General features: G+C 37.5%; 1 protein-coding gene across 1 annotated transcript; it reads left to right on the top strand.

The window, feature by feature from the left end:
* The first annotated feature begins 184 nt into the window (after positions 1-184).
* On the top strand, positions 185-25,675 carry col5a2a (collagen, type V, alpha 2a). Its single transcript, XM_051118292.1, has 54 exons — positions 185-418; positions 10,862-11,083; positions 11,220-11,236; positions 11,330-11,362; positions 11,463-11,495; positions 11,798-11,851; positions 11,960-12,046; positions 12,218-12,295; positions 12,537-12,581; positions 12,666-12,719; positions 13,789-13,842; positions 13,962-14,015; positions 14,099-14,152; positions 14,816-14,869; positions 15,018-15,062; positions 15,209-15,262; positions 15,373-15,417; positions 15,500-15,553; positions 15,700-15,798; positions 15,885-15,929; positions 16,046-16,144; positions 16,295-16,348; positions 16,547-16,654; positions 16,758-16,811; positions 16,909-17,007; positions 17,119-17,172; positions 17,259-17,357; positions 17,426-17,479; positions 17,596-17,649; positions 17,758-17,811; positions 17,907-17,960; positions 18,051-18,095; positions 18,185-18,283; positions 18,572-18,679; positions 18,765-18,818; positions 19,163-19,216; positions 19,291-19,344; positions 19,441-19,494; positions 19,611-19,718; positions 19,808-19,861; positions 19,938-19,991; positions 20,085-20,246; positions 20,321-20,428; positions 20,865-20,972; positions 21,071-21,124; positions 21,210-21,317; positions 21,409-21,462; positions 21,564-21,671; positions 21,814-21,867; positions 21,949-22,056; positions 22,134-22,443; positions 24,083-24,264; positions 24,418-24,660; positions 25,031-25,675. Exons 1-54 carry the CDS (start codon positions 325-327, stop codon positions 25,175-25,177), a joined length of 4,488 nt encoding a protein of 1,495 aa, XP_050974249.1. The 5' UTR covers positions 185-324; the 3' UTR covers positions 25,178-25,675.
* Positions 25,676-25,851: the final 176 nt, after the last annotated feature.

Below are 25,851 nucleotides of genomic sequence, written 5' to 3'. Positions count from 1 at the left end.
ACCAAAAACAAAGAATTACTGTTACAATACACACTATTAGCAAAGAACAAACTATCTCTAAAGAATAGTCATGAGGAACATGCAGTAATTCAACAGAGCCAGAGTGGATGCTTATGAGAGAGCACTGACAAAAGGGGGAGGAAAATTAGGGTTGGCAGCATTCTTCTTACTTAAGGCTGTTAAAAAAGAGAGCGGGGCTGGGTCTGATTGCTGCTCTGAGCAGGAAAAACCTCAGTCTGTCTTCATGGTGCAGCGATAACCTGGACTCTTTTTTCCTTCCTCTTCCCGGTTACTTTGCACACAACAACAGCTCATGTCTTTGATATGGGCAAGATGATCTTTCAGCCTTATAGGACTGTCCTGTTTCTGGCTTTATCTGTGGCTTTTTTACAATTTGTGAAATGCCAAGACGACGGTGGTAAGTTGCTGTTTATTCATGAAGCTAATTGTGCTGATGTTAAAGCTGATGCTTTTGATTTTTCTGTAAAGACTCGTCCTTTTATTATTACTATTGTTATTTTTTTTTTTTTTTTTAAAAAGGTTTACTTAGGTATACATATATAACTCTAAAGATGACTTGAAAGGATTGAATATAAAGGATGTTGCACACATCTGCATGAGTTTTATGACCAGCAATTATATCTAGTCATGCTTTAAGTTGACGATTTGGCTGTACTTTTGACCAGCAAGTTTCATTAGTTATGCCATGTGGTTACCATACTGTACTGTGGTTAACGGTGATGTCACTTTGAGGTTTGATGGTCAAAGAACAGAGTTTACTCTTAACTCAACATGCACCATTAGGTTTGTTGTCTACCCACATCAGTATCCACATCTCACATCTGCCGAATCGATTTCAGCTAGCACTGCGCTCGCATGTCTCTAAAGGAACACATATTGCATCTTAATGCAGAGCAGATGTGTGAGGATATTATGAGGGAGGCACTGACTCTGAACATGCAGGGAAGAAAAAAAACACCCAGCCTAGAAAACACCTGAGTGCCATTACCTCAGTCATGCCCCGGTTTAGATCATTTCAAACACGTGACGTAGATTTTTCCCTAAATGATGTCATCAGACAAAACACTCCTGGGGAGTGTTCTCTCAGGTTCTGTTGATCTTGAATGTTTAGCCGATTTTGATATATGCGTATCTGAACAACATGTTTTACGTCTGTCTCTTGGATTCAAAGCCTATTGTTGAGGTTTTACAAAAGGGCGCCGCCATGTGGTAAATGATCATTACAACTGGAATAAAAAAAAGTAGAGCTTTTATTTTTCACACCAGTCTGTAGAATCTTGGGCTAAGAAGTAATAATGTTCTTCAGGTGAAAATTACTAGAACTTTAGAACTTTATTCTCTTTTTTTTTTGAGTGCCATTATCACATTACCATTAAACTGCATGTTCGCATTTTAATAGGCCCTATGAACAAGTCATAACTAATCCCATTAATATGATAATCAGTACATTGAAAGTATAATACGTTTTGCACAAAAAAAGTAAGTGAATCTGTGTGCTATTTATCACTTGAAGAAAACGGCTGATGTTAAATAGTTTTGGATTCGAGCTACTTAAAGTCAATAACTGAAAACAGCTGTTTTTTTCTAAATAGTTTGGTTACAATGGTAATATTTATTCAACGTAAAGAGAAGAAAATGACTCTAGAAAAACAAAAGAAAAAAAGCAAATGTGGTTTGGTTGGTGTTTAATACACAATGCCTAAAAGTTGCAAATTCTCTCACCCTGTCCTTTCACACAGACATATGCCAGCACACACCACATAAAGTCCAAGTGAAGTTGTTCTGTTCTTCTTCTGCTCCACGTGACGCATCTTTTCATCTGAGCATTGCCCTAAACACCCTTAATCTTTTGGATAATGTGTAATTTTATGTAAATTTGGTTAAACAAATCAACACAAATTACTTCTCACAGTAACACTGTAATTTCTCTCTGACCCAAATAGAAGATCATCTTCCTAGCATTATACTATTCAGTTTATTTTTATTATAAGGTTGAGCAGTTCTGTTCTACACTACTCTATTTTTAAAAATGAATTTGCGGTATTTGTTTAAAAACGGGTTCCAGTCATTGTTGCCACATAAATGATATTACAACAAATAGGGTGTTTTTACTTTACAGCTAAATATCCAAATATGTGCATTCAACCAAGTCCACAGCTTATGTGCTGATGGAAAACATGTGCTGCATTTTTGAGCTATGACTTGATTACATGCCTCTTTGGTCCTGAAAGAGGGAGGGAAAAAGAGAGCAAGAAAGAGGGACAAGGAGAGAGAGACAATCCTATTCTTTCTATGACACCAAGTTTTAACTGTATAACTTTTACTGTATAATCAACTGCATCTTTGATCACTGGACGTCTCTATGGAATAAACAATTTAGAGGATGGATTTTTAATGTTGAGCGCACTCTTGAGCCTGCTCCATGGGAACTACTTATAAAGTAAATTATGGCAGTCAGCAAATGCAAGCCCGGGGGATGACTTCCAGATGTTAAACTGGTTGCTTTGGCAGTATTTGTAAAATATTAAAACAAATGTTGGCTAAAGCGTGGTTGTGAAGGAAGTCATGTTGCTGATGTAAAGAGCACTGTGTCTTCGAACAGCAAAGGCTGGAGAGCAATTAGGGTTGGAAAATGAGAGCAAACACATAGACATTTTCCCCAACTATAGCTCAACAAAGTTCTATTGTAAATTTCATTCGTCATGTGCAAACTCCTACTAAAAGCAAGCCTTTACTCTCATGTACAGCAGATGTAGTGAAAAACATTCAAATATTCTTTTGGCAGTCTTACAGGATCAGGAAGCAAGGAGGATGAGACATATGCCAAACATGACTGTGTAGAGAATGCAGAGGTTGGCGTGTGGAGAAAATGACGAGAACTCCCCTTGAGATGGTTTATAAGCTTTATAAGTTTGCACAGCTGTTCCAATTGGTCTGGAGATCAGCTGGATTTGGCCTATATAAAATTTTAGTCCTAATTTTTAATCTGTTTGTGTATTAGTGCTTCACTGGTCTCCAAAGTATGTCTTGATAGATTAAGGAAAAAGCTTAGTTTTGCATAGATTAACCCGTTTAGAGCAGTGTCAACAGGTTAATGGATTATTCAGCCAAAAATTAAATTGTGTCATCATTTACTCACACTCTTGTCATTTTCAAAGCTTTCTTGTTTCTGTGGAACACAAAAGAAGAAAGTTTGAATAATGCAGAAGTTGTCAACAAATCATTCAGGCAGGTTTTAAAAATATATATATAATCAAAAGATTTGTTTAAAAGTGCTCAAAGAATGATTTTTTAGAAATTTGAATGATTTTCATATGACTTTAAAAGTCATATTGTCATACTAACTACTTTTTGTGACATTTTTTCCTTTGCAAACAAATTTTGAGTTTGTAATTTTGGAGCTTGACATTCCCACTTCTCAGGCACTTTCCTTACTCTACATGGCCAAAATATTCTTCAAAAACTGTGAGTAAACGGGATGAGTAAATAACGCCGTTATTCTTCTTCAAACTGAACCATATTAGCTCACCTGTCTGGAAAACTCTGGCCTTGCAGAACAAAAATCAGAGACAGATATCTGGAAAAAGGTAACACAATTTTCCACCACTGTAGTGGGTCTCTGCAATACCTTAATTTCCCATCTGGTTAACTATAACATACAGGCACTGAGAAGCTTCGCATGTTCTACTTCACATATAACAGTATCATAATGACATTGTTAATACTGATACTTATTAGTACATAAAGTCTTCTGTGGCTGGCCAGCTTGAAAATATATCAAGAGCAATTTTCGATTTCATGAGGAAAATGTGGTTTTCTGGTCTTTTTGCATCCAGCATTCAGACAGGATAGTTACTGTTCTCAAAACCAAAACTAGTAAGGAGAATGCGATGACATTTAGTCTTCCATAATGACAAGATGAAATGATACAGGTTTTGGATTCAGTCCATAAGATCAATGCAAAGTAGACCAAACTATTCAATATAAATATTCAACATTACTTTTGACTTTTGCCAGTGACTAATAGAACACAGCCCTATAATTATAACTACAGCGTGCTGAAAATGAAACAGATGTCACACAAGCTAGAAAAGGGACTGAGGGCTGAGCAGAAGAGTCGGTTTTTAATTCAAAGTGAGTTTGAATGTATACCAACATATTTAGAGCTTTTTTTCAGAACTTTTTTTATGTGAGAGATCCCTACATAACTACATATACACCCATCATAGCATTTGTTATACAGCTTCAGTTATTGCGCAAAACTGCATCTCGATACAGCTGAGCCCACTCTAGAGAAAAATGAGAAATTCAACATGAGAACACACTGTGCTTTTCAACACAAGCAACTCTCCTGCACTTCATAGGCTCATAACTAGGACATTTGAGTCAGCCCAGTTTATATGGAAACATCTGCACTGTTTATTGAGTCATAGACGCAGTGAGATTAGATTCTAATAGCGTGTGAGAAAAGACCCTGGGATCCTGAGATGCCATGTGGCAGTCACATTTCAGTTTATGAATGCCAGAGATGTATTAGAAAATTACATATTTATTCAGTATTTCTTTGGAATATCCACTGGATACACAAGAATAACTGGAGTTTGAAACAGGGTGGTTCTCTATGAAAATCAAGGACTGATACTAAATTACTGTTACAGTACTTGTTCTATTACATTTGTATATCCAGTAAAGTATTATAAATATTAGGTTATTTATACCAGTTATTCCTCATGCTATTTTTAAATTCAAGATATGTCTGAACTTTTTACATTAAACCAACGTTAAACATTGTTTGTGTATACGACATTAACATACTGTTGTATCCTTCAAATAAACTAGCAATATACTTTATTTAACCAATGGATCAGTACTGTTGAAACATTCCATTTATCAAACTAAAGCAGAAAATGTGTTCCAGGCACAGAACTCCATTCTGGCAGGCGCTTAAAGTTTAAAAACACATTCACGAGAGAGACTTTTTTCCACCTTGTAAGTCAGTTCATTTTTGTATCTTCACAGCAGGAAATCTCTCACACTGGCATTTCCTTTGGAGAGAACGCTGAGTAATGTCTAGGTCTGAGCAATGATATCATAATGCTTTGAGCAAATCTACCTCACCTTATTCAGTTACCTTTTAGTAAGCCACAAAGGAGGCTGTTATTGTCATTACAAATATAGTGGATGCTAAATGATGACTAAATATGATTTCTTTTTTCTAGAGTGTGATGTATTTCCAGATACAGGAGATGACCAGTTAAATGATTAGGAAGATTGAAATTACCTTGATGATAATCACTTAGATCTAGACCAGTGTTCTCAGCAGTCAAACCAGCTGTTGATGACTAATCAGACATATTCAAAACCTCTGTGGGGAAAAACCGTGCAACACTGGAACTCAACCATGAAAACGAGACACAGTATTGACTCTCATCTAATCAACGATGAGTCTGTTGTTTGCTATTTGATCATTTGAGTTTGGAAAGATTCACTCAGTCCCTCGCTTAGTTTGTTTTCTTTAATTTATAAAACCAGACAAGTAAAATCTGTTTCCATAATGGAGTATGTTGTAGAACACTAGTCAGTAACTGTGTATCACAGTTATTTGTTTGATTTTATTGCACATGCTGGATGAGTTTGCAATGCATTATTAAAGCTCTACAATACACAACGAAGCAGTCAAGATTTATCACCTTTGGAAGAACTGACCCTTTTGCTGACCTTCTGACCATTACAAACGTCACGCTTTAAGAAGATATAAGACTCTATAAACTTCAAAGATTTTCTCAGAACGAACAGGGTGTTTGGGGCAGACTGAATTCTTGCTTTCATCGAGTAAGATCATGCATATTGCAACTGATTTAAAGTATCTAAAACAGACAAATGTGGATTTATTCATCACATCTGAAGCACGTCATTTCTGGTTCTCGATTTTATACCCAGAGAAACTTTAAAACAAAATGTGTTTCCAGTCTATTTACACTTGCTTGACAAATGTTAAAGCTGATGGTTGAGGCTGTAACTTAATGAAGGAGAGAAAACGAGAAAAAGGCAAGAGGATGATCTGAAATGCACTACAGTGTGGGGTCACATGGAGTAAATGTTTACATAAATCCTCTCCGCTGATGCCTCAAGGTTCTCCATCCAAAACAGTGTAATATAAGCTAGAATCATGACTGACCAGCTGTGGAAGCTCTGCAAGCTCTCACAACATCCAAACAAAGCAAAGAGGAGGAAACATGCTACAAAGTGAAACATAAGGGAGGGATGTTTCCAATCCCTGGAAAGAGTGAGTGGGGTTGCTCCTCACAGGATGCAGATTTAAAAAAAAAAGTTAAATTCACAGCCTGGAAAATAATATATTTACATTAACTCTCAAGAATGATGAGTCATTAATAACTTCAATTTACTTTTTTATTAAAAATTAAAATTTAATTGACTTTTTAGCTCAAGATGTTCCGCTCCAGAATATCCATAAAAGGAGATCAGGAAAGCAATGAGTAGACCTATGTCAGGTCATGAGATGTTGATCTTAGCCAAGAATGTAACTGGTAATGACCTGCATAAATTAAATATGTTGCCTGACACTCACACAGAGAAACATTTACCCTTCAACATCTGAATGTATATTGAGTTTGTATAAAAGTGCAGAAGTTCAAGTTGTGTAAATATTAAAAAAGCAAGCTAATGAATCCTGGAACATCACTTTGTTATGGATAGACAGCTGTCTAGTCTGCTGGCAGGATAAACAGAATTATAAAAATAACATTTAGGCTTGGTTTCACAGACAGGACTTAGTATAAACCAGGATTAGGCCATAGTTTAATTAGGAGATTTAAGTAATTGTTATAAACGTGACTTATAAAAAACATTACTGGTGTGCGTCTTGAGACAAAACAAAGGCGCTTATCTATTTTAAGATCAGCCAGTGCAAGGTTCTTTTGGCTGAAACAGCTCAGACTTACATTTTAGTCTGGGAGTAGGTTTAAGCCTTGGCTGTGAAACCAGGAGTTAAAGTTTAAATTGTGTGTAAAATGTGTGAATTGATAAAAAACACATGCATATTAAAAAAAACATTAGTCACGCCTTTGAAGTTCTTGTTTTAATTCTACACACCCAGTAACAGCTTATACAGACACAGATGTGGTAGACATTAGTTGTGCCTTATTACACTTACATATATCTGAATGCAAACACAACTCTTACTAAAGATGGCTTTTTCTTTTTTAGTGTTATGACATCTTTCATTAATTTCTTCTTTGCAGCAAAGATTTATACCTACCACATGCCCCTATATACTAAAAACACAAGCTCTCTCCTTCTAGCCAAGAGTATTATAACACCCTGAATTTAATGATATGAATGTAGTGAAATCTTTGGTTTAAAAATAAATAAATAAAAAAAACTTGTAGATAATGTGTACATTGAAGATGCCAATAGAAACTTGTCTTTTTGTAGTTTATGTAACAAAATGTATTTTAAGATGGTTTTTGATATATTTTAGCATTAGAAATGTAGTTACCATACATCTAATCTGACATGGTGTTAATCAAGTCTAATCAAGCGTCCAACTACAGATTAAACAGGTTAAATATTAAAATATGTTTATTAAGAACTGGTGGTAAGAGATTTAGAGCAGTGTGATGTGGCAATGAAATTATGTAGTCCAAAAAAAACTTCCTGAGCCAAGTTTCTCACCGCACATTATTGAAAGCATAAAAAAGAAAAAAAGGTGGAAGACATGTCCAAACCAGAGGAAAACATGTTTCCTTGTTGTACACACAAGTTTGGTCTCCCTAGACTGAAATCAGTGTGACTCCTCATTCGAAGATCCTCATTTGTATCTCAGTAAAAGATAGCCACAAAGACAGAGTCAAGGCTTGAATAATCATAGGTTTCACAGTCACTTTGAGGTCTGTCTGTCTGGAGTGACAGTCTGAATTACAATGTGAACAAATCACTAACATCCCATTTTCACACAGATTCTTCTTCAAAAAGGGGGAGTTGTGTGTGAACTGTGGAGAACTCTATCAGTTAATTACAAGAGAGGTCAGAGGTCTGTGAGACACGTGATTTATTTGTGTCCTTGGCTTTTAAAAAAGCAAGACTGGAGCCCCTTTTAAAGTTTCCCTGGAGTTTGAATGCAACTTATCTTGTTTAACTGTAAAAACAGATGCTTCCTTTATGGAAAAAAAAGAATTTTCCTATATAGTGTGATATAGCAGCATTCAGCAATAAAGTTCTCAAAAACAAGATATAATCAAATGACCATTTCCTATTGTTTGGGGTTCAAATGAATCTCACATTGAATTAGAGACTACTTTCTCACACACAAACACATATATTCGGTGTTGGAGAGACAGACTCGGATGAGTCATTGTTTCCATAAGGTCATTTTCTAACCCATACAGCTTTGTTCCAACAACTAAGTCCCTGAACACAGCAAGTTATGAGTATTTCCACATAAACCAAAGGAAAATACACGTGATTTATATTATAGTTAATCTCGCACGATGCAGCATCATGGTGGAGATGTAAATTGTAAAGAAGAAGCTGCCTATTGTTATCCTAGACCGTTTCTTCGGAAGTCTGAGCATTTGGGAGGGAACCACAGACTTTAGCTGACATGGAGTAATGCTGAGCATGTTCAGTGCGGTCAGGTCAGGCCAGACTGGAAGACTGGTGGAAAATGCACGTCAGAAATCCACAAAGGACCATGTTTTTGCTATCATCATCACTAGGCGATTTTAACCATTGCTCTAGAAAGTGCAGAGTCTGCAATGAATTAGCTAACTGAAGGAAAGAGTGAGCTTTCTCTACACCTTTACTGGTAAGGTTTTTATGGGTGGCTTGTGAACGATAGTTCCCCTCCTATAAATTTAGAATGGCTCATACACATTCTCTGTTATTCACAGGGGAACAGACAGTTCCAGCTGTATTGCCTAAAATTCTTATCACTGACCTATTTTATTACCTTACATGTGAATTCTATCTGGATTACATCTGTTTTTTCATGTGTTGCAGTTTCATATGTTTTCTGTAAATTGCGCAGAATACCATAAACTGTGAAAAATTAAACGTTTTTATTTTGCAATATTGTTAGCATATGCTGCTGTAACTATTCACACCAAAAGCACAAATTTGAGTGCAACATTGCTTTTGTGCAACACACCTATAATGTGCATGCTGACATGGCCTGCTCGAAGGGAAAACAAAGTTTGTGCATCAAGCAACATTTAAACTGGAGCATAACTGCAAAAGCAATTGCCCTCCATGTTCAGTGCATAAAGTAGCTAATTATTCTGCTTCAGCTCTACTCTGGGTTTTCCTGCTTCAGATTTGTTCATCACTCGCTAGTATAAGAAACCCAGTTTGAAACAAAGAAAAAAGAAAACATTTGTCCAAAAACCAGAAATCCTGTTCCTTGCTTGTGCAAACAATTAAAAATTAATAAAGAATGAAATATAGGCTAATAAAAATCAGCAATCCAGGAAAACTGGTACAGTATAAAACTGCATAAAACTAGCATGTTTGCTGGCGGTCCTCTGAGGTCGTCAGCAGCCATGTGTTCAGGAAAAGACATCTCTTTTCTTTGGCATCCTTCCCTACACATTCATTCCCTGAGGTCAAAGGGGTATCAACAATTTCCAATCAACACCCTCCTAATGCATCCGTTTCATTCATTTATGCCATATTTATTCATTAGCTTCTCAGAATTTAATATCTGTATTTCCCCGTTAGCTATAAGGTGTAGCCACATTTGATCTGCGTCCCAGAATCAATATGTGATGAACATTATTTATGAGCACAATGCAAAAACCTGGGGCCAATGAGGGGCCAAAGTTCATATCCTTATCTGCTTTGCTGCTTTTTACTTGCTTTGTCGCTAGTATTGCAAAGTATTAAACATTCTCAAATAGTGGGGTATGAAACATCTTTTTCAGGGTGGTTTCAGGTGAGTACAAAAACCAAAAGATTTCACTGAAGGCAGCTGGATAAAGCTCAAGGATGCCACCTGGTGTACCGGTACTAGAGCAGCAATCTGTATTGCCGAACGTGAACATTGAAACGTTTGCCACAGCTGTTCATTATTTTACAAACTTCATAGCTTGAAAATGTTATTAGGAAATAGTTTATTATAAATAGTATAAAATAGTATTTTAATGATGAACTACAAAGCATATTGCACTAGAGGTCTGCTGGAAACAGTATGTATGAATCAGACTTCCTGGAGAGCATTAGCTCATGTCTTCCCACCAGAGCGTTTTCAAAAGACAACAGAACATCTTTTCCAGTACTTTTCAGCCAGTTTCACAGGGTATACCAGCGCTTTTACACATCTGTCTGGCCTTCTGGGCTGATTGCAAGGCATAAAGGTGATTCCATGAGTGCTTTTCCGTTTTAAAAGAAAATCGAAAAATATGAAGAATAAATACAAACGTTTGACTTTTAATGTGCATATCTAAATTTGGAAGCATAAGGCTGGGAATAGACTAAATGGTATTCTCACATGGAAAACAAGAGAAGAAAAAAAACTTTTAAAGGGATAGTTCAGCAAAAAAAGAAAACTGGTATTATTTATGCAACCTTAAGTTGTTCCTTACATGCATGAGTTTTGTTTTAACATTAAAGAAGGAATTTTGAATGTGGGTAAACTATGGGTATATTATGAAAGTCAATTGAGACCAGAAGCTTTATATAGCTTTAAATATAAAGTTACTGTATTATGGTGATGAGTTTAGAAAAATACATATAATAATACATGTTAAAACTAATTAAATTCATAAAAAATGTATGTGTGCGTACACAATATTTATGCATTATTTACCTTTTTTCCCCACAGAGGATGAGTTGAGCTGTTCAGAAAATGGACAGGTGTACACAAACAGAGACATCTGGAAACCTGAACCATGCAAGATCTGTGTTTGTGACAGTGGGACCATCTTGTGCGATGAGGTGCAATGTGATGAAGTGACCAACTGTGCAAACGTAGTAATCCCAGAAGGAGAGTGCTGTCCTGTTTGCAGGAGTGACACAACACACACCAGTGGCAATGGCAGACCAGGTGAGGATGAGCACCACAAAAACCTTCAAAACGAATGAATATTAAATTAGCATCTTCATGCACATCTACATCTGTTTTGAAATTTAAAAAATGGTTAAACAGCAACTATTGTTGTCTATTTCTTTTTTCTTGTCAGCGGGCAGAATTGCCAAGGTTAGTGAGTCGACACTGCCAATATTCAGTTTTATTTAATAAAAATGTATCAGTCCAGTGACTTCTGCTCTGTTTTACTATTCTTGATTTCAGGGTCAGAAAGGAGAACCCGGAGATGTCCCAATTGTATGTTTGATTGAACATTTATCTTACATTTGAAGATGAGGATGGATAATAATATTTGTACAGTCTGAAAATAATACAAAAAATTACATCTTGATTTCAGGTTACTGGAATAAGAGGTCGTCCTGGACCAATGGTGAGATTTCTTTCACTTTCGTAGTAGCTTCTGATATCTGGACACTAGATGGGGACAGAGTACAGCTCTAGTTATTTGCTGTACTGGTTGGTTTGGTCTTTATTTGAACTTATTTTCATGTAACCTTGCTAGTAAATCATTCTAAAACTTTCTACGCTGGCAATTCATAACTCATCCAGTCTTCTCACAATCAGCACTTTATGACAAATACGATGACAACTTTAACAGACTAGTGCAATATTGCTAATGCTATCAAGACTGTTTTTATTTACCTTAGTTATGTTTTTATGCTTATTATACAGGGGCCTCCAGGAGCTCCAGGGTACAGAGGAGACAGTGGACCCAAAGGTCGACCTGTAAGGAGCAAAATAATTTCAAGATGTGATTAAAGATGTGAAATACTATTGTATGTAAAATTATTGCAATGTTATGTTATTTCAGCCTGATTTTAATTTCTCCTGTAGGGCCTCAGGGGTCAACCAGGATATGACGGAGAGCCTGGTGTTCCAGGACAGCCAGGAGAGCCAGGGCCCCCAGGACATACCCCAGGGGTGAGTTTATAGTATATAGCTGCATTAATCATCACAGGCCAGTTAAAAGTAGTACTACAAGACAGACTATAAAAAACAGAGGGATGAAGAAGAAGAAGAAGAAAAAAAAACACAACAGTTACAATATACATATAGTTTTAATTAATGAACCCCATGTCCTCTCTTACTTAGGGTGAGTTGTCTTCACATATGGCTGGAGGATTTGCTGACAAAACAGGAGCCCAGCATGCCATGATGCCTGGAGTTCGGGTAAGTGGAGAACCTGTCATTTAAACACAACTATAAATCATATAAGCCACACACTTATAAGGAACATTACAAGAAATGTATCATACATCACTGTATTAAAAGAATAAGCTGGAGTAGTACAGAATGAGACAATTGCATTATTTGATTTATATGCTGTGTTGTGACATAGTGCTCAAAAAAGTGCTATTTCATAAGCCCTCTGTGATTATTCCAGTAACAAAGCTTTTTTTTTTTTCAATAGGGGGAGGCGGGAACAAGGGGACCACCTGGGCCAAATGGAGCACCAGTAAGTATTTATTTGATAAGCATTTTTTCTTCAGGTCAAAAGAATATGGCTTCCAGCAGTAGCATGTTTTTCTATTTCCTTTAGGGGGCGGCAGGACCACAGGGACCTCCTGGTGATGTAGGCGATCCAGGGCCAATGGTGAGGGAACATGATTAATTGTCTACTGTCTCTGAAGACTTCATAATTTACTGTAGGAAGACTGGCCCACACTTTTTATTTCAAAGCACACATCAGCCAGGATAAACTCAAAAAGTACTAGCTGTTTTGCTTATCGCAGGAAATTTTCATGGCTCATTTATTAGGGAACCACAACTTTGGTTATTCACATTCTTAAAGAAAATGAATTGTTGCAGTGGTTTTTAATACATGTAGACCTACTTAGCATTCCCTTCTTTTTCTAGTTATCAAATACAACTTGAAACTGTAACATTTAAGAAAACTGGTACATTTTACAATAAAGTTTCATTTGTTAATACATTAGTTAACATGAAATAACAATGAACACTGCTAAAGCATTTATTAATCTTAGTTAATGTTAATCTCAACATATACTAATGTATTCTTTTAACATTTCGTCACTTTAGAATTATAAGGTTCTATCTGCATTCTGAGCACTTTTGAGATATTGAACTTCAAAGTTTTTACGTTCCATAGGCTTATGTAGATAAAACAATTTTTGTTTTCTAAAATTTATATAATCTATATTTAGAACCTTATAATTCTAAGGTGACGATTTGTTAATGCACTGTGAACTAGCATTGTTAATTAATGCTTTTTAATGCATTAGCTAATTTTAACAAATTAGACCTCATTGTAAAGTGTTACCAGAAAACATTTCTTTTGCTCACAAAACCAAATAATTTTTGCAACTTTTTGCAAATGATTTGATGTTATATTCTTATACTAAGGAAAGTTTGAGGCACAGAAAGTAGCAGGATCTATTCTTAGCAAATTTGTTTTAACTCAAGTGACTTATTAGACAGGAATTAAGAACAACAGTACTTTAAGGGTGTGCACCAGTTATGAGGTAATGAGATTGACTAATTGCTCAGTTACCCCTTTCAATTCTGCAGAATCAGCCAGAATCAGTCACAAAAATTATTGCATTATTGCATTGTTTTGTTGCTAAATGAGAACACTGTGTGTACATTTTATCATTGTTTGTGTTTTAATCATCTTTTAGTAATTACTGTTCTGCATTGTATAGGGTGGTTCTGGCCAGAGAGGACCAGAGGGTCCTCCGGGAAAGCCTGGCGAAGATGTGAGTACTCTATGCTGTCATCATGAGCATCCTCACATCAATGTGGAAACAGAATCAAATTTTTATATATATATATATATATATATATATATTTTTTTTTTTTTTTTTTGTCGTCATAGGGAGAACCAGGGACTGCAGGAAGTGCAGGAGAAATGGGATTTCCTGGATCTCCGGTAATAATTGGCATGCTTTATTAACAGCTTTTATCATTGGATGCTTGCATTTGGATTTATGTGTGAAAAACTTTTGTGCTCAGGGAGCAAGAGGATTTCCAGGGACACCAGGGCCACCAGGGTTAAAGGGTCACAGAGTGAGTAAATTCTTAATTTCAATGCCTCATTTAGATTTTTGACATACATTTAGTCCAAAAGTCTGAGATACTGCAGGTCACTAATCAATTAAGCTAATTTTTGACTTTGACCATGTGAACTCATTTTGCATTAAAATACGAGAATACAAAGTAGAAGCATTGTTATGATTCTCAGATTCTTTAACCTTGCTGTTTGATATGCTCTCACTTTTGCCAAGTGTGAGAATTTCTCTTGGTCTGGGGATGCTTTTAAGGTGCTAATTTTTTTCTTATTGAGCACACTTCAGTTTTCAAAGCATTGTTTTGGAATTACTTACAGATCATCCACCAGGACACCAGTTTTGTCTTGAATACATCACAATACATTCAATGAAATTCCTGTAGGCCAGAGAAGAAATTCAAGTCAGATTTCACAAACAGAATGTGAAAGAACAAAATATACAATCATCATGTTTGACAATACATAATTGCAGCTTACTTTGCACAAGCACCGATCAGCTATTCAGCACAAAGTTTCCTTGGTTGAAAAGAGTTTATATGAATACTAGAATAGAATGCAAAATGGACAAAGAATGATTTTCAAATAGTATTCCTACTTCTAGGCTTGTAGATGGAGTCTAACAAAATAATTTTCCTGTTATGTCTTTATGTCCCATAATTTAGGGTCACCAAGGTCCATCTGGTCTTAAAGGAGAACGTGGAGCTGTGGGATCAAAGGTTCAGCTTTTGCAAATTTACTTCATTATTAAGTAACCACTTACTATAAACCCTAATCGTTAATACTGACAAAGCTTGTTAAATATGATTGTAATAGCCATTTAATGTTTTGAAGTACATTTTCATCATATATTATTTATTATTTTAGGGTGAATCTGGTGGAACTGGAGCACTGGGTGCCCCTGGTCCTATGGTAAGAAAACTAATACATTGCAAAGTTCCATTAAAGTATAATTACTGATGTGAATCCAGTGAATAAAAACAGATGTTTATTCTTACACTGACACAAAAGCTTCTATCCTAATTTCCAATAAAATGATGGCCTATTGCTAAATGCAGGGTCCCCGGGGAATGCCAGGAGAAAGAGGACGCCCAGGCCCAAGTGGCACACCGGTGAGAGCAAAAACATTAATAATTGATAGCACTGATCAGATTTTAAGTATAATAACAGTAGTGTTTTTATTATTAGTATTAGTACTGTATCTTTTTCTTTTGTATTTCAGGGTATGCGTGGCGCTCAAGGAAATGTTGGCAAACCAGGTCCAATGGTAAGAAAAAAGGATAATATGTGACATACCAATCAACTACAAACCTTATGATTCTAATTCCTCGTGGTTTAATTGTTTTAAGGGTCCTTTGGGAATTAGTGGCGCCACAGGGTATCCTGGAGGCCCTGGCATGAAGGTGGGTAATGATAACAAGAATTTATACATATCATTTTTCAATATATAGCTATTAATCCTATATATCATAATAGTTCGACTGAACTTTAAAAGTACATCAAATTGCTGTTGCATCTAATAATAAAAAGGAATATAATTGCTTTACAGGGTCAACCAGGACCGACAGGTGTGAGGGGTCCAGAGGGACCACAGGGACAAAGAGGAGAGACAGGACATCAAGGCAGATCTGGACCACAAGGGCTACAAGTACGTACATTAGTACATTATTGCAAAATCTAAGTCAATTATTTATTACTCTGTGATGCAAATTAAGCATGATTTTAATTTTTCAGGGACCTATGGGCACTGACGGTGGTCCTGGTTCCAAAGGCCCTGTGGTATGTTAAGGAAAAAATATTTATGTAACATATTAATGAAAGAGTCAGCAAAAACATTACAATATTTCACAATTAAATGCAGATGCTGGCAACTAACACAATATAATTTTCTCAAGGGAGCTGCTGGTCCTCAAGGTCCTGTTGGTCTGCTGGGCCCAACTGGCCCACCAGGACCTCAGGGAAGCACTGGACAGCCTGGGATCAAAGGTCAAGGGGTAAGGCATTCTTCGCTCACATTGTAGCATATGCATTTATGAACTAATGATTTGTTGTGTTCATATAATGTAAAATAGTTTGCAATGTATGTACTATTGCATCCTAAAATGTGTAGGTAATAATTAAAAACTGTTTTGTATTGTGTTTAGGGAGATGTAGGTGTTCCTGGATTTAAAGGAGAGGCTGGACCTAAAGGAGAACCTGTAAGTTTTGATTGAGTAATACTGTAGACCTATATATCTTTTTTTTTCTCACAGGTGTAGTATGCAATTTCTACACCACGTCATCAGATGTAACTGCAAAAATAGTAACTTTTTCTAACAGGTAAAAAAACAGAAGGTTTTTAAGATCAAAACAAAACAAGAAATTACTATTGAGTGTAATGCATTTCTTTGTCATAGGGTCCACCAGGAGCACAGGGAGTAATTGGACCACAGGGAGAAGAAGGAAAACGTGGGCCCAGAGGAGATCCGGGTTCTGTAGGCCCACCCGGACCTGTTGGTGAGAGAGTGAGTCTAGTTTTTCTTTTATCACCTTTACAAAAGCAGACTGGTATGATTGTAATTACGAAAACCACCTCACTTTTCATTGGGTTTTTATTGCCTAATATAGGGGGCACCTGGAAACCGAGGCTTCCCTGGTCAAGATGGCTTACCAGGTCCAAAGGTAACAAAAGAGATCAATTAAGTCCAAAGCATTAGCAAGTTTTTCAGCTATAATTAGCTGAATACAGAAATAATACATTTGTTCATAATTATTTAAGGGTGCAAATGGTGACCGTGGAATTACAGGAACTTCTGGTCCTAAAGGCTCTACTGGAGATCCAGGGAGAACAGGCGAACCAGGTCTACCAGGCGCCAGAGTAAGTGAAATTTTTCATGTGTTGTGTCTTTATCATAAAAAAAAGTTAGAGCAGAATGCAGCAGCTCCTTCAAATGCATCACTAATTAATTTTTTGTATCCTTTTTTTCAGGGTTTGACAGGTACACCTGGAGTTCAGGGTGCCGAAGGAAAACCAGGACCACTGGTACATTAATCAGATTTTTCCATTCATGACTGGAATACAATATCCACTTTTTAAAAAGAAAATAATGTACTATTGAACTTCTACAGGGTGCTCCAGGAGAGGACGGACGCCCAGGGCCTGCAGGTTCACCTGGAACAAAAGGCCCTCCTGGAACTATGGGAGCATTAGGACCAAAGGGTTTTAGTGTGAGTGGAATTTTTATTGGAATTTATTTCCTATAAGAACATGACTTATCATTTAAATTATAATTTAGGGGGATCCAGGAAAGCCAGGCGAGCAGGGATCTGCAGGAGTTCCTGGGCAAAGGGTGAGTAACAGCAGTAAAATGCATTAACTCTTTAACTCATTAACTGCATACTTTTTAGCAAAAAAACTTAAGAAAAAACACATTTCAATGCCCTGACCACTTTGACTTTTTCGTAGGGTCCACCAGGCAAAGATGGAGAAGTAGGCCCAGCTGGTCCACCAGGTCCACATGTAAGTGTGCTAACATCTGTTTATGGTATTGTGTTTTACAGCCATTAAACTTTAAATGAGAGAAGTGCAATTAGAGTACAATCAGTGATTTTATTTCTTGATTTTCAGGGTTCAGCAGGTGAGAGAGGAGAACAGGGACCTCCTGGAATGCATGGCTTCCAGGTGCTTGATTTATGACTATTTAATCATTCAAAGTTATTTTTTTCTTTCTGTTATCTGGCTCTTTAATAAGATCAATATTCTTACCTGTTTCTCAGGGTTTGCCGGGACCAGCAGGTGCTCCTGGAGAGGGAGGAAAACCTGGTGATCAGGTACAGTTAGTTCACATCAACACACACCATCACTAATTCCTAAGAAAATGGATGACAAATAGTTAATCAGACATTTGTCTCTTTTTCAAGGGTATTCCTGGTGAAGGTGGCCCAGTAGGTCAAACTGGACCTAGGGTGAGTTGTAGTTTTATCTTTAAATGCTTCTAAACACATGTTGTTAATATGAAGACGTTCTGTAAATGGTCAGTAATTTCATTTAATAGGGTGAACGTGGAATTCCAGGAGAAAGAGGAGAGTTGGGTCCTCATGGTTTGCCTGGAGCAAAAGGCATCCCAGGAGCACCTGGTTCTGATGGCCCAAAGGTGAAACTAAGTATCCATTATAAGTACTGAGACACATTTTAGAGACATTAGTTTAGAATAGTATGGCCCACACATTTGAAGTATTTGTTTAACGACCTGAGAGACAAGTCAGAATCATTTTCTGTGGTAAATCTGCAACATGCCTAAATGTTAGTGGATCTTATTGTACTGTAGATTAAGCATCAGTTTCACTATGCAGCTACTTCATAATCCTGACATATTTAGTAATAACAGTTGTTATTAATGCTTTTAAAATGTTAGTTTATTGTGCTTTTGAATTATTTTTAGGGTAGCCCAGGGCCTCCTGGTACAGTAGGTGATCTAGGCCCTCCCGGTCTGCAGGGAATGCCAGGTGAAAGAGGAATCTCTGGCCCATCTGGTCCAAAAGGAGAGAGAGTGAGTAGCAATGCAATTAGATTTACAGGGTGCACATAGATATTTGCATATTTGTAGTTCTTTAATTACCTTTTCCAACATTTAGGGAGCTCTTGGTGAGAAGGGGTCAGAGGGCACTCCTGGAAGTGATGGTGCAAGGGTAATTATTTGTATTTTAAAACATCTGAACTGAGTGGTTATCAACTGGTGTGTTACAAATCCTGTTAAGATACTATCATTTTGAACATTTCTCTTTAGTACAACTAGTTGAGAGCCATTAATTCATCTCTTAGTCGTTTTCAGTGACAAAAATATATAAGAAATAGACAATAGTTGAGATAAAAGCATACCTCTAAATATCAAGCATAAACAAATGTAAGAGACATGAACTGTACGAAGACTTGTTCAAGCATGTTATAGATATGCACACAAAATTCTTTGAAGATGATGCTTAATGTGCTTGAAAGAATAATCTCATCTTGATGTGTTGTCTTTCATATGTAGGGTTTGACAGGCCCAATTGGCCCTGCAGGACCTGCTGGTCCAAGTGGTGAAAAGGTACAAGTATTGTCTATATTTCATTGTAATATTGTTTTCTTTTACTACATCATTCTAACATAGTGTTTTAACAGGGAGAACCAGGCCCTAAGGGACCACCTGGACCTCCAGGATCAAGAGCAATGCCAGTGAGTTAATATCTGACATTTAGATACAAAAGGCAACAATGTTTTAAATTAGCTAAATGTTTTGATTTAATAACAAATATCTTTGTTAAAACCAAGGGATCCCGTGGTGAACCTGGGCCAATAGGTGCTGTAGGCTTTGTTGGACCGGCTGTAAGTATACATTTTGAAATCTGACAGAAAAGTCATGGTTGTTTGATATTATATGCAAAAGAAATATTAGATAATAATAACTGGTTCTGAATTTGGTAAACTTTTTTAAATTACAGGGTATTGACGGTCAGCCTGGTGTGAAAGGACCCCCAGGGGAGCCTGGACAAAAGGGTGATGCTGGATCTCCTGGCCCTCAAGGGTTGGCTGGTCCTCCAGGGCCACAGGTGATAAAACACTTCCATAAAATTGATTTTCAGAAGGTGCTGTGAAGATGCTAGTAAATTAATAATCTCCTCAATGTGTGTGACTACAGGGTAATATTGGTGTGGCTGGACCAAAGGGTGGTAGAGGAACACAGGGGGCACCTGTAAGTATAGATGTGGTAACAAATACTTTATCATGCATTTTGAATGGCTAGTCAGTTAACATACCTCAATGTTTAGGGCCCAACAGGTTTTCCTGGATCTGCTGGAAGAGTTGGCCCACCTGGTCCAACGGTATGTTGCATGGACTACAGAAGTTCACACCACAAATCAGAAATTATAAAAATTCAAAACTTTTTTCAAACCTGTAGGAAATTATTTTCTTAGGGCCCTATTGGTGAGCCAGGTCCAATTGGTCTTCCTGGGAAAGAGGGTCCTCCTGGTCTTCGAGGAGACCATGGACCCCCAGGACGCCAGGGAGAGAGAGGTCACCCTGGGCCTGCTGGAAGCCCTGGAGACAAAGGAGATTCTGGAGAAGATGGACCACCAGTAAGTGCACCAGATGTTTCTCAGGTGAAGTACTCAAAGTGTAAAAGCAGAATCTTAACGGTTATTTCCATTAGGGACCTGATGGTCCACCAGGTCCTGCTGGAACCACAGGGCAAAGAGGAATTGTAGGCCTTCCTGGTCAAAGAGGAGAACGTGGCATGCCTGGACTCCCTGGGCCAGCTGTAAGTATCCAAAACAAAACATTCAGAATTATTAAAAATTAATTAATTAATTGATTCATTCAGTTTGTTGTTATGTGCTGAAACTTTAAAATGGTAAATAAATGGTAAATAAAAATTTAGCTTTGCCTGAAGTAATTGTTTACCGTTCGTCAGCGCCAATAGCTTTGTGGTTAGTGCGCCGACATTAGAGCGCAACTGCGCTCACGGTGACCCGAGTTCAATTCCCGTCTTGGGATCCTTTGCCAATCCTGCTCCCCTCTCTCCTCCCACTGTGTTCCTGTCATCTTTCAACTGTCCTTTCTACAAAAATGCATAAAAAGCCCATTAAAATGTTTACCATTCTCTAAGGTGTACATACTGTACTAATGGACATTTGAGACCACCTTTATTTTATAAGACCACCACTTATCTGCTTGCTCATGATTGTCTTATGTAGGGTCCTCCAGGAAAACAAGGTACATCAGGAGCCCCAGGAGACAAAGGACCTCCTGGCCCAGTTGGGTTGCCTGGCGCTAATGGACCTCGAGGGGATCCTGGACCTGATGTAAAATAAATTTAATATAATTGTTACAGAATTAAAAAAAGTCAGTACAACTTTATTACTTATAAATAAATATACCACATTTTGGTATTGATTATTAGGGACCTGCTGGATCTGATGGCCCACCAGGAAAGGAAGGCGTCATAGGAACCCAGGTGAGACCCAGAAACATCAAATGACCCATGTGTAAATCTTCAATTCAAGCTGTTTGTGCCTCACAAAGCTGCTTTATTTTTAAAGGGTGATCGAGGAGATCCAGGCCCAGAGGGTGCAGCTGGATCTACAGGACCACCTGGTTCCCCCGGTCCTGTTGGTGCATCTGGAGGAATTGGAAAGCGAGGAGAGCCTGTAAGTCTCAGAATTTCTTATAATTCAATATATACTAGAATGCCTTCTTTAAAGTATTTTGGCTCACATTTTCCTCACACTGTCTTGGCAGGGTTCAAAAGGACCCTCTGGCCCTCCAGGTCCTGCTGGAAAACGAGGATTCATAGTAGGAAACTTATGATATATCTCAATATAGCGTTCCAATCACCTTAAAGTTGCAAATAAAAACAACTACACAACTGCTCCATTTCCATCTATCTATTTAAGGGCCCGCAAGGACCAAGAGGAGATAAGGGAGATGTGGGTGACCATGGAGAAAGGGGACAGAAGGGTCACAGAGGATTTGCAGGCTTGCAAGGTCTTCCTGGACCACCTGTAAGTTATAACAAAGATCCCCTCTAGATTCAAAGAGGTTATTTCATGAGTCGCATAATTCATTAAGTATAGAATATCAAACAATATAATATCAGTGAAGCTTTTTTTCATCATAACAATTTACATTTTACTGGCTTTTTAGGGCACAACTGGAGAACAGGGAGCCCCAGGCATTATTGGTCCAAGTGGACAAAGGGTATGTCTTCAACTTGCTTAAAGTGAATGATTTACAACTACTCAAATGGTGATTGACATGAAATAATCATTTGTCTCACAGGGACCTCCTGGGCCCATTGGGCCACCAGGAAAGGAAGGGTACATTGGACAGCCTGGACCAATGGGACCTCCTGGTTCAAGAGGAGTTAGTGGTGATATTGGACCAGAGGCAAGTTAAACTTTCCTGGCACTTCACACAGCATTAAAACGTAAGACACCCACTTATTTTTGTGTCATCTTGATTAGGGACCTCCTGGAGAACCTGGCCCACCTGGCCTTCCCGGACCTCCCGGACCTCCCACTGCAGCTATGGAAGATCTGTTTGCTGGGCCTCAAGATTATGATGCTGGTCCTCCTCCTCCTCCAGAGTTCAGTGAGGATGAGGCTCTTCCCAAGAGTAACTCAACAAGCGTGTTCCAGGCTGATCCAGGAGTTCAGGCTACTTTGAAGGCTCTGGGCAGCCAGATTGCTAGCATGCGTAGCCCTGATGGCACTAGAAAGCATCCTGCCAGAACTTGTGAGGACTTGAGACAATGCTACTCTGAAAAAAAGAGTGGTAAGTTAACATTAGAGTATTCCACAAGCAGGTAAATCATTAGAACCAACTGTACTAAGTAGGCCTACATATACCAACTCAGGCTCATTAGAAAAACATGCCATCTTGCATTTCGTGATACTTTTAAAGTGAAATGTCAAGTAAATGTCACTAAAAGTACTTTCAGTTTTATCCAGATTAGTTGAACAGAGACCTCTGAAATAAAGTCTCTGAGGACTGGTGCTAAAAGTTGAAATTAAAATTATGTACCACCTACGTAATACCTACCCTAAACCCAACCAATAGTGTTAACAAACACAAACTTGCTGAAGCAACCATGGCATTTGAGCATGCTTCTACAAGTGTTTGAGGTCTATTATAGTGACTCATGTTTCACAGGACTGGGACCAACGTACCAGGTGAGCTACCAAGCAAGTTTACTTCATCCGAAAAGCCATACATATGGAGCCAATTATGTGAAGCAAACATCAAAATGTATTTGTTTACAAATCATACACAATAGAGCAAGTATTTTGAGGTCATAACATAGTAGTGTGCAAGGAAAGGTGTGGAAAATAAGTCTATTAATCTGTAATAGACTAACTGTAATCAGAATTTGTGTAACCAGGAATAAAAGTTTTTACATACACTTGATTCTTAATACAGTGTTGTTACCTGAATACACAGATGTATTTTTTTTGTTTAGTGATAGTTGTTCATTAAGTCCCTTGTTTGTCCTGAACAGTTAAACTGCCTGCTGTTCTTCAGAAAAATCCTTTGGGTCCCACAAATTCTTTGGTTTTTCAGCATTTTTGTGTATTTGAACCCTTTCCAACAATGACTGTACAATTTTGAGATTTATCTTTTCACACTAAGGACAACTGAGGGACTCATCTGCAGCTATTACAGAAGGTTCAAACACTCACTGATGCTTCAGAAGGAAAAACAATACTTTAAGAGCCATGGGTGTAAATTTTTCTTATTTGGTAACAAATAACATTTTTTCATTTAGTACTGCCCTTCAGAAGCTACATGAGATACTTACATGTTTCCCAGAACACAAAATAAGTTACTTTTACCCTGAACTTCAAATTCAAAAAGTTTTGAACCCCAGTGTTTCCTTCTGAAGCATCAGTGAGCGTTTGAACCTTCTGTAATAATTGCATACGAGTCCCTCAGTCGTCCTCGGTGTGAAGAGATGGATCTCAAAATGATACAGTCATTGTTGGAAATGACAAAAAAATGCTACAGAACCAAAGAACACAGCTGTGGATCATTCAGGAAACAACAAAATATTAAGAATCAAGTGTATGTAAACTTTCGAACAGGGCCATTTTTCATATATATATTCAACTATTATTTTCTCTTGTGGACTATATGTAAATGTCTTTTATGTGAAATATCTTATTTAGGACAGTATGTATGCATGTAAACTTTTGACCTTGACTGCATATGTGGGAGAGAAAGACGTGAGACAAATACTAAACAGTGCTACAGTTTTTACAGTATGTTTACAGTTGTACTATTCATAGCATCGTCATAGCAGCTTTGTAGCTACTATTTTTGAATAAGAACCAAAACTATTCCCATAATTACCAGAATATCAAGAGTTATCAACAGAAATCAAACAAACTTAAATATTTAATCCTTTACATCATAGGTGAATACTGGGTGGATCCAAACCAGGGCAGTGCAGAGGATGCCATTAAAGTTCACTGCAATATGGACACTGGAGAGACATGCATCTCCGCAATACCCTCCAGCATCCCCCGGAAGTCGTGGTGGAGTTCCCCAGGAACTAAACCTGTGTGGTTCGGAGCCAACATGAACGGAGGAACATATGTAAGCATGTTGAGCTACTCTTACTAAAATGATTTTGTTTAATCATGCAAATTGTGTGAGCTCAGTTAGAATACAAAATAACTTAACATACTCATCTATCTCACAAAACTATATCTGCCTATTATTTATTTCTCTTTTTATGTCTTTGTGAAGTTCACTTATGGGAATAAAGACCAGCCGGCGAACACTGTCACAGTTCAGATGACTTTCATCCGTCTGCTCTCCAAAGAGGCATCACAAACCATCACTTACCACTGTAAGAACACTGTGGGCTACAAGGATGAATCAACTGGAAACCTCAAGAAAGCAGTCATCCTCAAAGCTTCAAATGATCTAGAGCTCAAAGCTGAGGGAAATAACCGCTTTAGATACACTGTCCTTGAGGACAGCTGCTCAGTAAGTACCCTGCAAAACATTATTTGTATCTGTAAGCCCTGTTTCAAAGCCTAGTGAGCTGTCATCAACACAAACAGCACTAGTTTATTTTAGCACATTGCTAGGGTTATTAACATATAGCATATAGGTTATAGCATATTGCCTTAGAATTCATCTAAAATGTGGTGCTTACCTGCTTACCTTCTGGAAGAGTCTTTATATTGAGAAGCATACATATGATGCAGTCTATGCAGACAACTCTCTAGGTTTTAGAACAGAGCCAAATAGGGGGAATCTGAGTTAGATTTAACACACCTACACACTGTATTAGTAGTTCATAAGCTATTACAGTTGCCTCCATACAAGCCTAAATGAATGTCTTTCTTCACAGCAAGCAAATGGTAAGTGGGGCAAGACGGTGTTTGAATACAGGACCCAGAAAACAGCAAGACTACCTATTGTGGATATTGCACCTGTGGACATTGGAGGTTCAGATCAGGAGTTTGGCATTGATATTGGGCCTGTGTGCTTCTTGTGAATCAAGGAGTAGAGATGCAATGAAGAGATTCCTGAGACTCTTAAAGTGACTGCTGAAAAGATCAGCCTTGTACATACAGAGCATTGGACTTTTCTGGCCCTGTAGCAAAATATTTATTGTGCCTTCCAAGCGTTTCAAGAAAACAACCGCTCCATAAGGTTTTTTTTCTTTTTTTTTTTTTTTTTTTTACTGATTGACCCCTTTTTATACTACAAGACCATTCATCAACTGCTGTTTTAAATAAAGATGGCCATTGCAAATAACAGTAATGATGCTACACACTGTACCAACACTAGTTGCAATTAAAACGATTTGGATTTGCCTGTTTTCATTACAGTATGTTTTTTTTTATTTGTATTATTACTTTTACACAAAAATGGTGCTATAGAGGAAGTTTGCATTCAGTTGAGTGTATTTTGACTCCTAAAACTTTACTCTTGTACATTCACCTTGTAATTACTTTCAAACCGAATTTACAATTAAAGATGAAAACGGTGACTCAGTGCAAGCTACCTCGTTTCTATAAACCGGCAAAAGCTGACAACAAACTTGCTGTACGTGAATTCTGATACGACTGGTTGTATTTCTCTCATCAAAAGGTACAATGCAGGGTAAGGAAATGCAAATAAAATGAAATGCATCTCTGATGCTAAAGGTGCATAATTATTTCTCTT

The sequence above is a fragment of the Labeo rohita genome, chromosome 9, assembly GCF_022985175.1.
Source record: "Labeo rohita strain BAU-BD-2019 chromosome 9, IGBB_LRoh.1.0, whole genome shotgun sequence".
NCBI lineage: Eukaryota > Metazoa > Chordata > Actinopteri > Cypriniformes > Cyprinidae > Labeo > Labeo rohita.
This window is presented reverse-complemented; position numbering and strand designations above follow the sequence as displayed.